General features: G+C 48.8%; 1 protein-coding gene and 1 long non-coding RNA gene across 9 annotated transcripts in view; one reads left to right on the top strand and one right to left on the bottom strand.

The window, feature by feature from the left end:
• Positions 1–1,131: 1,131 nt before the first annotated feature.
• Positions 1,132–7,184, bottom strand: Kcns2 (K+ voltage-gated channel, subfamily S, 2). 2 transcript variants are annotated; one of them, NM_181317.4, is made up of 2 exons: positions 6,687–7,184; positions 1,132–6,089 (listed from the first exon to the last, which is right to left on the bottom strand). In NM_181317.4, exon 2 carries the CDS (start codon positions 6,044–6,046, stop codon positions 4,613–4,615), a length of 1,434 nt encoding a protein of 477 aa, NP_851834.1. In that variant the 5' UTR covers positions 6,047–6,089; positions 6,687–7,184; the 3' UTR covers positions 1,132–4,612. The 2 variants fall into 2 exon arrangements, with proteins under 2 accessions (NP_851834.1, NP_001258633.1); NM_001271704.1 differs by lacking the exon at positions 6,687–7,184 and adding an exon at positions 6,361–6,490.
• Positions 5,864–13,324, top strand: part of Gm32970 — a 93,706-nt gene continuing 86,245 nt past the window's right edge. For 4 of the 7 annotated variants that reach the window (XR_003951602.1, XR_003951601.1, XR_383915.2 and 1 more), the window contains exons 1-2: positions 7,386–7,472; positions 10,598–10,719. This is a non-coding gene — a long non-coding RNA (predicted gene, 32970). Of the gene's footprint in view, positions 7,473–10,597; positions 10,720–13,324 lie in introns of all 7 variants that reach the window. The other 3 variants (XR_383919.3, XR_003951599.1, XR_383918.2) reach the window with 3 other exon arrangements.

Here is a 13,324-nt window from a genome sequence, read left to right as displayed (position 1 = left end):
GCATGTGATTTTTTCCCCCTCTCTGCCTAATACTTTTTAATCGCAGAAATTTGGATTACGTATAAGTAAGTGTGAGAAACAATGGCTGCTTATCTAAAAGCTCAAGGCACTTGAAGCAGACAGTAGGCCCAAGCCTTTCTCCAGGTCCCTGTCTGACCTTGTATGTAAACAGTCCTTCTACCTTCCTTAAAATCAATCAGGGGCTGGGGGAGCTCTCGTGCTATGATGAGGACATGGAGAGGCACACAGAAATTCTGCTTTCATACCAAGGTAAACAAGTGGACAGGGCTTTATGAATTATTCCATCCAATTCCTCACTCTGCAGCAGTGGACGAGCAAGGGAGAGCAAGGAGCCAAGTTCAGGGATCCTCTAACAATGTTCACAGCCAACCAGCCTGGACATGCCACGCCATACCTGCTCTGCTATCACTAACCACTTGAGTTGCAAAAGGATTGGTCCTATGGGACAGAACAGGGTGGTCAGAGCAGGCTATGGAGGCTCAATGTGGGACACTGAGCAGCAAGAAAATCTTATAGGAACCTCCAGTCCCCTGGGGTCCCAAGACAATGTAACCATCGCTTCTGTAACCCAGTAGCTCCAGATCTCAGCAGAGGCTCCTTCCTCAGCTGCCTGCTAAGAAGGAAATTTCCCTTCTCACTCACTGCTCAGCCTTGGGGCTGAGAAGACCATCATTTAGATCCCCAAACCCAGGATGGGAGGCAGGATGAGTGTCTACCTATAATCGCAGCCCATGGAGGCAGAAGCAATGATTCCCAAAGCAAGCTGGCAAGCTAGACTAGCAAGACCGCTGGGGTCTGGGTTCAAATGAGAGATCACTCCTGAATATATAAGGTGCAGAGTAGTTGAGGAAAATATCCAACATTAACCCTAACCTCTACACATGTGTAACTATGCACACACACACACACACACACACACACACACACACACACACACCATAAACAACCAAAAAACAAAACAAAACAAAAAATCCCCAAAAACAAAAACAAACAAAACAAAACAAAACAAAACAAAGCAAAACACCAGTTCAGCCTTTCTTGGGCAGTCCAATCCCTTGCTTCCCAATGTCCTTATCTCTGCCACTCCATGTGTAATTGAGGGACCTTAGGGAAGTGAAATAATTATCTTCTGTTTAATCTGCATATTTGCAAGGCTGGCATCCTGAGTATGTCAGTCATGTGCCTCATTCTGGAGTCGAGGCACAAGAAACTCAAGCACAGCAGCGATGTAATGGCGCAGGAGCCGCCAGGACGCTGGCACAGTAGTGTGTTAATGAGTGTTAAAACTGACATCGCAAATACAGTATTCTCGATGTTTAAAATTACAACCCTGGAACAAGTCATGCTGTTAAAACATACAAGAAATACCAGTTAAGCTTTCAAGTAGAGACCACACTGCCTGTGGTCTCTACCGCCGATATCCCAAAGTGCAGAACAAATCATTTCCATTGAAACAAAGCAGGAATTAACAGGTCGCTCAGTGCTTTGAGAGCTACAGTAAGTAGCAATAACAAACCCAAATATTAAACATCAATTACTACCTGATGAGCTAGGCATAGGCTCAGCATTCTACACGCCCCTCCTCAGCAGCCAACCTGGGAAATGCAGAACTTGGATGGGAAACACAGCCCCAGACTAATGTATCTGTGCCATAAACGTGTGTCAGTTCCAAATGCCCACCCTGCATGCTATGACAAAGCTTGGCCCATGTATTTGACCCAGTAATACTGAACAGGTCAAATGCCAAGAGTGGAGTTGCTCTTTAGCTACCAGCTGGGTATGAATGAGCCTGCATCTACTGTGTTCCCCAAGAAAGGATTGTACAGGCTACCTTGATCATCTATGAGTCCACTTCATCTTGGTAGCCTTTACTCCCAAGAACACGGCAGAAAATGAATCTGCTCTCTCCTGGAGGAGAAACTACCATGGGAGACATTATCTGACTTGACTAGTCAGAGGCTTTGTGTCTGATCCAGGACTTGTGAACTTCATACCTCCGTGTAGTTCAGTGATAAGGGAAAGGTTCCCAGGGCCTTTACACCATTCTTTATGGTCTATGGAGATCACTGCAGAGCCCAGCCATCTGGATGGCCCTCCCTCAAGGTCTATGAAACTACTGCTTGGGGGAACTTAATGCTCCTGGGACCTTTTCATGCTCAGAAGCGACTAAAAGTCTTGGTGGGCAAAGGAATATTCTTTTACAATTATACATATATCTACAAGAAATGTTAAAAAGACAGTCTCTAAAGCACTTTGGGATTCCCCCAATGAAAGGCACCAGATAAAACAAGTCATCACCAAAAAAGAAAAGTCAAGTTTTCCAGCTTTCATATCCTTGCAGGTATCTCCTTTTTGGTGTTAAACATGTTCATTTAGAAAAATCCTTAGGAGAGTGGCTAAGTTACTCTGCATCTCCTCTTTTCTTCTTTCCATCAGCTTCATGGTCAGTGACCATGCAATTCATGCCCAGTTATGGTATACCATCAGCCTCAGCAAACCAAACAGTCCTCACAGGTTAGGCTGTCCCCTGCCTTCAGTGCAACTGGGAACAGTTTTATACATCCTTGGTCTTCTAGTGCTGAAGATACCAGCCAACAACAAGAGTTCCATATGCAAACTCCCAAAACCAACTCCTGTCTTCTGATTCACAGGCGGGGTTCCTTGAAGTCAACCTCACATTCCTGCTGCTTTGGAATAATAGACATAGATGTGTCTGCACGTAGGCACTAGGAGGTTGCCACCTTCTGCCCCTCATCAGTCTCCAGTCTGATGAAAGATCTGAACTGGAGGCTCAAGGGCATTAAATGGTCAGTGCATTCATCCAACAAATCGCCCACACTGTAGTCACCATGGCAACCACTAGTACACAGAGCCCTCTGAGAAGATCCATTCCACACCCCTGTGAAGTGTGGATTGTCCTTAACTGACTAAAACACAAAATGGACCAATTAAGAGTAGGCCCAAACTTTGGATTAAAAGCCTGTTTATCTCCGTATTTGGATCCCTGGATTCTATAGCCTTGCCAAAGACTCAACAATAATGAAAGCCACTGGAAAACCATCAGATTACTTAGACAATGATGGGAAAGAATTTTCTTAAAGGGGGCCCAGGTGCCCCTTCATAATGTTTTGTGTTAACTGAACAGTGTGTTGGAAAAGGAAATAGAGGTAACCCTTCAACACAGCTTAATGGTTGAAAGGGTTGTTTGTTGTTTTTGTTTTCTATTTTACTAGTTTTAAGCTTTTAAAGAAGCTCACAGTTATTTATATCTTATAAAGTAGTTTTTGGCTTTATAACTCTTTTCTTTTGACTTCTACCCCTGTCCCCCAAACCCCATTGCAATTGCAATGGAAATAAAAGCTACAGTGTTTCCACCCTGGGTAAGCCACCTGCCTTCATGCATGTCTGCATCTTGAATATGCTCTGCACTACCAGGTTTCCATGCCAAGGCAGGAACTCAAGGCAATCAAACACTATACATACACTATCCTGTGTCCTAGAAGCAAAACTACCTAAAGGAAACTCTGCTCAGAAACAAAAGAACATTCATTTTATGGGCTTTTAGAGCAGGCAAGAAAATATTTAAGCTATTGCCCTTGCCAGCAACCTGACAGTGCTTACCTCACAAAGACAACAAAACACAAACTTCTTCCAGTGGAGGAGAAAGACAGCACGGCCTTATTCCTAAACATCTTAAAAAAGAGATGCTTGAAAAACATGCTAATACCAAGACACAGCAAACTTTGGTCAAAATGGCCTGGATTGAGCATCTCAGCCAGAAATAAATGAAAAGAGGCCTGACCATCAGTAAAAGGGCTTAGCCTACATGAACTCCTGGGGTTTGGTCCATGTTTAGCTAAAGTCGCTGTCCCTAAATTTAACTGTTTGGAGGAAAAACATTCAGTCTTTACTACATATCGACTAAGTAACATTCTCTTTACACTGACACTTAGGAGATATACATCAATACATATCTTTCTTTAAAATGACTGGTGCATTCATGCACATCACAAGGACAGGACCAAGTAGAAAGACAACTCGAAGATTTGCATTGGTCAAGTGTGCTTAGCTTTGCGATCTCTCTGTTTTGGTATTAAAGGTAAATGAAAGCAAGGGATACATAATTGAGATTATTTTCACATGGTTGTGATCCAAATCTCACGATATCCTTGCTGACCTCATAGACAGATGTGTTGTCACTGGAACCCATACAGCAGCCTCGGAAATAGGAGCACAGACAATTCCACTCACAGGTAATGCTGGGATATGAGCATTAGAATACTGTACACAGTGGACAGAGAAATTGGCATTCTAGATACTCATCTGGCAGAAAGGTGAACATTTTTTTTTTTGCCATGATGCAAACACCAGTGAGTGTCACTTCACTGAGAGGTGCAAAGGCATGTTATTAGACACACCATCCTCAAAAGAAAAAAGAAACCTCTCTAAACATTGCAAAAGCAATCTAGGGCTTATGTCCCATGCAGCTCTCCCTCTAGGGCAGGGATGATTTCTTATGCCACAGCCCTAAAATTGCCCTGATTGTGCTAGAACCACAAGCAGCAGATCAGCAATGTAAGTCGGGGTCCAGCTAATGTAGAGAATCATCTAAACTCAGTTCACTAGGTGAACTCCTACTCATGTTTGTCAGACTTGCCATGAGGGACTTAACTTTATGAGCATAGTAGTCCCTTAAATTGACCGAAGGGACCTCTTTCATTCCATCTCCAAAGTCACAGCTGCGCATAGCACTCTCAAGTTGCTTTTGGCGCCGATAGAAATGGGAGAACTTATTGAAGATCAAAGTGATGGGCAAGACCACCACCAGGATGCCTGCCAAGATGCAGGCAGAGGCAGTCAACTTCCCAGCTGTTGTCCCTGGGACCACATCTCCGTACCCAACTGTGGTCATACTGACAGTGGCCCACCACCAGCAGGCAGGGATGGTGGCCAGGCCTTCGTTCTCCTCCTTTTCAATGGTGTAGGCCACCACAGAGAAGATGGAAATCCCCACTGAGAGGTAGAGCAAGAGCAACCCCACTTCCTTGTAGCTGTACTTCAGGGTGGCTCCCAAGGAGCGGAGGCCAGTGGAGTGTCTGGCCAGCTTGAGAATTCGGAAGATCCTCATTAGCCTCAGGACTTGAGCCACCCTGCCCAAGTTAGCCAAGGTAGGAGAACTCTCCACCACCAGGTTCACCACTAGAGTTATGTAAAATGGGACAATGGACATGAGATCAATAAGGTTTAGAGCATTCTTGAAGAACTTAAGAAAGTCAGGGGCCACAGCAAACCTGGCCACCAACTCAAATGTGAACCAAGCAATGCCAAAGTGCTCCACAATTTCGAACCTGGGGTCTTCACCGGGGTTACCCTGGCTATCAGGGATTTGGAAGTCTGGCAGGCTATTGAGGCACATGGTGATGATGGAGCCCAACACCACCAAGATGGAAAGGACACTGAAGACCCTGCTTAGGACTGAGTAGCCTGGGTTGTCCAACGCCAGCCACAGCTGCCTGCGGAAGTTGCCCAGGGGTTGCCCATCGAACTTGGAAGCATCATTATAGAAGGCCAAGATCTCATCGAAGGAGGAAGTGGTGCTTTCCTGGTCACTCTGCTCGTCCCATTTCTCCTGCTCAGGTTCCACTTTGCGGCCGTGATAGCTATAGCTGCAGCAAGAGTCGATGAAGAACTCATTGATACCCCAGTACTCGATCTCCTGGCTGAAGGAGAAGACGCACAGCTCAGCCATGACGTGAAGCTTGCCGGTGTGGTAGAAATGCAACACATAGGGGAAGAGCTCGGGGTTACGGTCGAAGTAGAACTCACGCTGAACGTCATCGTAGTCATCGCAGAGTTCCAGAATGGCCTCTCGCGAGTGGCAGAGGAGCAGACGGCCCAGGCGTGTCTCAGGGAAGCGCAGCAGCGTATGGGAACGCAGCCGTCTCTTGAAGCCACCCACATTGATGCGGATCTCTCCATCCTCGACGTCGGTATCGGACACATCCCACAGGCTCTGGCGGGTCATGCTGGAGATGCCCAGGCGCCCGCGCCGCGCGGGGGCGCTACACCTGAAAGCAGAGGGAACAGCATCTATGTGAGCGCCGGCACTCCCCACCCCAAGTCTTTCTCTTGTTTTCTCTTCACCCTCATCTGACTGGCCTCTCCAGCAGGGTCTCTAGGTGAGGTCCAGCACTGGGGTGCAGGAATGGGTCTATGGGAGTTGACTCCCTTCCCAAGGCAAGACAAGGGTGTATGTTTCCACGAGTACACCCGGGCCTCCACCTCCTCCAGGGAGTGGCGCCTGTCGGCTCTGAAAGCCCAAGGGGGCTGTGTGCTGACCTTGCCTGTGAGCAGACCAAGGAGACGCCCCCGCCCTCTCGCCGCAGACAGGCGGGACCCAAGCTGAGATGCGCACTGGCAGGGCTGGGCCAAGAAGGGGGCGCGGAGATTTGGGAGGAGGCAAGGAAATTCACCGCTCTAATCTGTAAATCTGGGCCGAGGGCTAAAAGGGTCAACTCAGCGTCCCAGATCTCCAGCCTTCAAGGACCGATTCCATTCCCAGCCCCCTTCCTACCACCACCCCCGCGCCCTTCTGGCGCCGTGCTCCCCGGCCGCGTGCGCTGCGCCTTCCCGGAGCTCGCCTTGCGCGTTCTAAAAGCGCTTACCTGGGTGCACGGGAGCCCGCGGCAGAGGCCGGCGGGAAACTTCCCCGACCTGCTGGCAAGCATCACCGCGGTGGACGCCGTTGGCTGGCTGCGCGAGTGCGCGCGGGTGCGAGGATGTAGATGTGAGTGCTTGTCTGTGTGCCCCGCCACCGGGCAGGCGGGGTCCACCGTGCGCCTCCTTCAGTCTCCGGCCGCACACACCACCGCCCACATCCGCGAGAGGCTCACAGGTGGCTGCGTGGCCCCGACGCTCGTGGAGCCCCCCTCTTCCGATCTGCGCGCCCCTCACCCACCACGAGAGGCAGGAGCCCACGCCGCAGGCGCCCGTGGAGCGGGGGCGGGAACCGAGCCGGTGCGCCTTGCAGAGGGCCTTGAGCCTGGTGCTGCGCGGTGGTGCTGAACGGACAGCTCCGAGCGCGCCAGCCCGGGGCACAGTCGCCGCCCAGACTCTTGAGACGTTCCGGAGCATCATTCTGTTCTTCGGGCGCCCCCCAGCTTTGCACGGAGCTGACACCTTTTCCCCCTCCCTCGGCATCCTCCAGGGACAGCTGTTATTGTCAGCACCCCCAGGGCTCAGACAGAGGGTTGCCTACAGTGACTTTCCTCCCTCGCCGGGTCTGTAGGAAACAGACTGGAGAATGAAGGATGGCTTTTATGTATAGGGCGGATAGGGCAGCAACGGAATGATCTACCGGCTTCGGCTTCCTCTTTTAGAAACCTGAAGAAAAGTTTCCTATACCTGGAAATGGGGTTATCGGAAAATGGGAGCTGTCAGAGAAGACTGAGGTTGAGCTGTGGCAGGGATATGGGTGGGGCAGGAGCTTGGGTGTGTGCACAGGTCCTGTTGGCATGGGGAGGAGTAATGGAGTTCTGTTTGAGAACTCTGCATGATACCGTGTATGTACAAGCCAGTGTGAGCTTCAGAGGAGTACTTGGAGTTCTGTGCGTGTGTGCAATCTGAGGAGTAGGACTACCCAAAATCTGTGTAAAGTATTGACAAATATGTCTTCTGATGGATGCGAAGATGCATACAGTGTGCCATGTATGAGGATCTGGACATGCATTAGTGTGGTATGTGCATACAGTGTGAGAAACTGTGTGCTGTATAAACACTGACTTCAGCACAGAATTCCCAATCATAAGACATAGGGCCCTCATATTGGCCAAGCCAAGAAATAGACCCTTATTCCTTGGTATCCCCCTGGTCTCTGAGCAAATACATGGTCCTCATTTTCAGACTGTGGCATGCATTGTTAGCAGAGAGCTGGTGTCCTCATGTCTTGGTCAGAAGTAATAGGACAGTTCTTATAAGGTGGCTCCAGACTCAGGAAAAACAGTGCAACCACGAGAAACACATTCTTCATATGTGGCTCTAAGGGTGCCACCTGAATTGAGAGGTGTTCTGGCTCTAGATTGTTTGATGGGTTGGAGCTGAACTCCGGTCAGAGCATTTGTCTGGTATGTACAAGGCCCTAGGTATTGATCCCCAGAACTATGCAAACAGTGCAAAAGACTAGCCTGCTTTAAGCTCCCTCAGAGGGTCTGAAAAGAATCCTTGATCTAGTTTTGTGTTGGATCAGTGGATCCAAGTATGAGTCTTTGTATCAGCCACTCACCTTTGAGCATATATGATGTGTGCATTGGTTACATGTGTCCTCACTAAAAGGACGCTACACCCATGTCTCTGAAGCTTCTGTGAGTGTGGGTCTTCCTGCAAAAGCAGTTCCATATGGGAAGAAGAATAATGTGGTGTGGTTCATGTGAGCTTCCGTTCTTTGATGTTTGATGCTAGTAGTGGCAACAGTGGTGGTGGCGGTGGTGCTGGTGTGTGTGTGTGTGTGTGTGTGTGTGTGTGTGTAGGGAGTGATCTGCCAGTTGGTATCTGCCATCTTCATGCATTTATCACTGTGCTTTATTCATGTCACCCTATCTACTACTGCCTTGCTGCCCTCTTTCCTCTCCCAATCCATCCCCCTATCCCTGTCTTATTTTTTTGATACAGGCTCTCTCTGTGTAGCTCTGACTGCCCTGGAGCTTACTATATAGACCTGGCTGACCTTGAACTCACCGTCTGCCTGCCTCTGTGTTCTGAGTGATGGGATGGGATCATACGTGTATGCCACCTCTCCTGACCCCAACCATCTATTTCTATGGGAGTCTGCTTATCATAGTCTCACCTTATCCTCTGTGTAGTCTGGTTGGATCTATCATTTGAAATCTGGAGCTCCCCCACACCTGGCTGGGCTTCTGTCTGGAGGCTCCTTGGTCTCCTTCATCCCCACGGTGTGCTGCTGGGAGAGTGCCAGCCTTTGCAGAGGTTGTGTGAACTGGTGGATCTGTTATCACTGGCTTGCTGACCCTCCTTTTCAATGCCTCCATACCTTGGAGGGTGGCTGTGAGGTTTCCACACTGCCGGGGCCCTTTGTACCTGGGGACATCCACTCTCTCTCTAGCCTGACATCCTCTCAGTTGGCTTCTGGCAAACTCAAGCCTTACAGTTACCTTGTGCTACACACATCTGTGTGAGTTCTGCTGCATGACACTTCTCAGACACACAAATTCCTTCAGCCTCGGCTCCTGACTCCCGTGTGCCTTGGCTCCTTGAGCTCTGTTTATTAATCACCTTTTCCTGCTGTACTTGGGGGGGGGGGTCTCTCTTCCTAGGAGTAGGAAATGAGCTTTGTGACTCTTGTTTTCTTTCCTCTCTGCTTTATTTATCTCACTCATTTCTTCTTCCTTCCTGATTATAGAAGACTCTGTTCATAGAAAAATAAATTCTCAGCTTTTGTTTCTTTGTACCTCTCACAGGCTTCTGGGCTCTCAGACTTCACATTTCCCTATTAAGGGCTACTCTCCATCACCTATAGCTCTGCCCTTCTGCCCCCACCTGTCCCTCATCTCCTTCTACATTTGGCTTGTTTCTCCCTTCATCAGCTGCCTTTACCCCTGTCTAGACCCCAGGCTACATTGGAGCCCTTGTTTATATCTGCCTTCAGTTAGCTTTTCCTGTGGGGCCAGGGACAAACAACCTTTCCATGAGTATCAAAGTGAATTTGGAGTCTTCAGGGAGAAGCCTGAGTGCGGGGCCATGAGCTTTTCCTTGGAAAGGCTAAGCAGAAGCTCCTGGGCCTGACAGATGTCTTCTCAGAGAGTTAAGTGTATATGACAGGCAGAGCCACTTGTTTATTTCCGAGTCAATGCACTAAAGAGAAATGCAGCCATCTCCCTCCTTCTGTAGCAAAGAAGCTGGTTTTGTTTATAGTTTATTTAGAGGTCTGAACTCTGATCTTAAAATATAGCTGCCTGCTTTCCTGGTGGTGTATTTCTAGGCTTGCTTGAAGGAGGTACTAAAGGGGTGGAGAAGGGGGGAAAGGCATTCTGGGAATGGGGATAAGGGGACCCTGGGTGGTGACCCATATCCTTGTATCTGGGTGACTGTTTCTCTGCTTCCCCTGCCAACACAGATCTCAGCTGAGCCCACACAGCACAGACTCAGCTTCTCTCCTGACAGGTGAGGGGGCTGCTTCAGCGGCCTTTTGAGTGATCTGAGCTGCCTGACCTACATTCCCCACTCTTCAGAAGAACAGAGCCCCATCCATCCCTGACCCTGATGGAGTAGACCACTCTTACCCACACCTATCCTGCTGCCTACCAGCCCCTCTCCCACTGCAACCCAAGTGTCTCTTACAAATACAAGAGGGTCTTGCCTGCCTCCTGAAAGCATCCCAGCTGCTTCCCACTTGACCATCACTATCCAAGACTTTCCACGTTACCTATCTCTTGCTACCTCTCAAGCTTCATCTCTTTGCTGTCTTTTGTGCCCTGGTCATATGTTCCCTTTGTCCCTGTGGCCTTTGTACCTACAATCATGGCAGCTTCACATGACAGGTTTTTTTTTCCTTATCATTCAGGACCTGTTTCAATGTCAGCTCCTCCAAAGCATGACTTCAGAGTCAGCTGTGAGCCTCTCAGCCTGCTTCTGCCTGTGTCTTCACTATGCAGACATCAAACAGCTGTTGAATACCAATTAAGGGTGAGTGAACAAGGTTCCAGTTGCTACCTGAGGTTGTTCCACGGCAGAGTCTTTGCTTCAAAATCTCTTGAAGGAAAAAGAGTGGAGCTGTGGCTGGAGAAACTTCTGAGCTCTGGGGTGGGGGAGTCTCTCTTTGGCAACTGATTGGATCTAGCAATCTAGTGGGTCCCCTAGCTGGCCAAAGTCCCTCTGATGACTGTAGCCTTGAATCAGACCAATTCCCAGTTTTTACTTAAAGCTCCCAGTGTGAGTGTAAGGTGGAGCTAAGATTGATAGATCTGTGAAGGTGCAAACCTGTGTGCCATGAGCCTGCACCCTGAGGTCAGTACCAAGAACAGTGACTATGTCATCCCTGCCTGCCTGAGATGAAAGCTCCATGGCCTTCCCCACCCCCACCCCCACCCCCACCCCCACCCCCCACGTTGCCTCTGTCACTCCTCACTTGCTGAAGGGCTCCTGGTACCTGCTGCCCTGGGAATCCTTTAGCTAGGAGAGAATTAGAAGTAGCCATACCTTAGACTAGGGCCAGCTCCTTACCCCCTTATGATGCTAAGAGTGACAAGGACTGAGGAGGGTAGAAAAATGGCTCTGTGCATAAAGTGCTTGCCGTGTAAACAGAAAGACCTGAATCCAGTCCCTAGAACCCATATAAAATCCAGGCATGGGTGCCAAGCACTTGCAATCCCAGCCTCGGGAAAACGGAATCTTAGACCTTAAGAAGTCCACTGTGGGGAAGGAATGCAACTGCATGGGAGATGGGCATGATTAGAAGACAAGCTAAGAGAGAGTTTAAGAAGTTTTACTGTTTATTATGAATGCAATTGCTCATTAAGTGTTCTCTCAGGAAATAGCAGTAAATATTTATACAGCTTTTGGGTTTCTTTTTGACAGAGAACTGGGGGCTTTTATTATCAGAGTCTTGTGTAGCCATTAAGATTCATCCCTAGAGGACCCCCCCCCCTATCCAACAGTAGCCCCTCCAGGCTGATGAGAGAAGGCTGATGAGGTAGTCTCAGAGCTCTTAATTAAAAAGGGGAGAGACCGTCCCTACTGAGCCTGGTTTTGAGGGCCAGGTCTTATCCCTCCTGCCTCCTCTTCTGAGCCCCTTCTTCCTGAGATTCTCTCCATCACCCCACTACTCTGCTTCCTTGGGTAGTTCATTGAATTTTCCAGAACACCTTTGGGCTAGAATAATTAAGAGAAGCTTTAGTTAAGCTCAGACTTAAGATCCCCAAGAGGAAAAAATAACAGCACGAAAACAACATGGCTGCAAAGACAGGTCCCTCCTAGTCCTGCTTTCATCTGCCTTGGGTTCTGGCCATCTCTTTCTCCTTCCCTGGTCCTTCTCAGACACCACAATATAGACAATTTGAGGCCCAGACACCCAGAATGCCTCTCCTCTGTGTCTGCTTCCCTCTCTTTTCTATCACTCTCCTTCTAAAAGTAGTTAACAGATGAACTGAGGCCCTCAGACCCTTCCACTGACTCTATCCTCTCAGCCCGGAGAGAAGTCTAGGTCACAACAATCTATCTTGTCAATGAATGCACAGGTGAAATCTATATACTATATTCTGTGGCAGGTGACTGATGAAGAATAAGAGAGTGGAGGATATTAGCTACGCATGATGGTAGTGGTGGTGGTTGTGATGGTGGTGATGGTGGTGGTGGTGATGGTGTTGGTAGTGGTGATGGTGGTAGTGGTGGTGATGATGGTTGTGATGGTGGTGGTGGTGGTGATGGTGGTGGTGGTAGTGGTGGTAGTGGTGGTTGTGATGGTGGTGATGGTGGTGGTGGTGGTGGTGATGGTGTTGGTAGTGGTGATGGTGGTAGTGGTGGTGATGATGGTTGTGATTGTGGTGGTGGTGGTTGTGATGGTGGTGGTGGTGGTGGTGGTGATGGTGGTGGTAGTAGAAGTAGCAGTACAGAGAAGTCAGGCAAACTGATTCAAATGCCTTTTCTAGTCCCTTCCAATTCAACTCATTTAGCCTCTGGAGCCTAAAACACCTACTCTCGCTGTGCCTGGAGTCCCTCATCTTTAAACTTCTGGCAGCCCCTACTTCATGATAGTTATGAAAATTAGATCCAAAGCCTAGTGCATTGTAGGGCTGAGATACCAAACCATAACCAATGTCAATCCTGAGCCTTGCCAGTGTGCTCTCCTATGAGCAGGTTGCCAGTTGCCTTTCACCTCAGCTTCAGTACTGTTGTTACTTTCTTCTACTAATATCCATTGAATGGGGGCTGTTTAGACCCAGACATGCATCTCTAGTTCCAAAATCTACCCCTTAACCATCCCAAGGATGATAGGTTGACTGCTGTAACCTGTAACCAGCTCCCTGGTCCCAGAGGCTTAACAGAATGAGCGGGTTGTTGCTTTCTCACGGGATAGGAACTGGGGCATAGTGTTCCGCTGCACCCAGCTCCCAGCTCCAAAAGTATTCTATGGTCATCTTCATCAAACAGAGAGACGATAGATAAGTGTGCTTTGAGAAGTTCGGATGTCTTTGAGGACAGGTCTAGAAGTGGCAGACTGCTTCTGTCCATGTCACATGGCCAGACGTCAATCATGTGGCCACATATAATCATAGGTGTGTGGGTGGTGATG

This window comes from Mus musculus, chromosome 15 (genome assembly GCF_000001635.26).
Source record: "Mus musculus strain C57BL/6J chromosome 15, GRCm38.p6 C57BL/6J".
Taxonomy (NCBI): domain Eukaryota; kingdom Metazoa; phylum Chordata; class Mammalia; order Rodentia; family Muridae; genus Mus; species Mus musculus.
This window is presented reverse-complemented; position numbering and strand designations above follow the sequence as displayed.

Coding starts and splice junctions, on each gene's coding strand:
- Kcns2 (NM_181317.4), bottom strand. CDS start 6,046: ATGACCCGCCAGAGCCTGTGGGATGTGTCCGATACCGACGTCGAGGAT.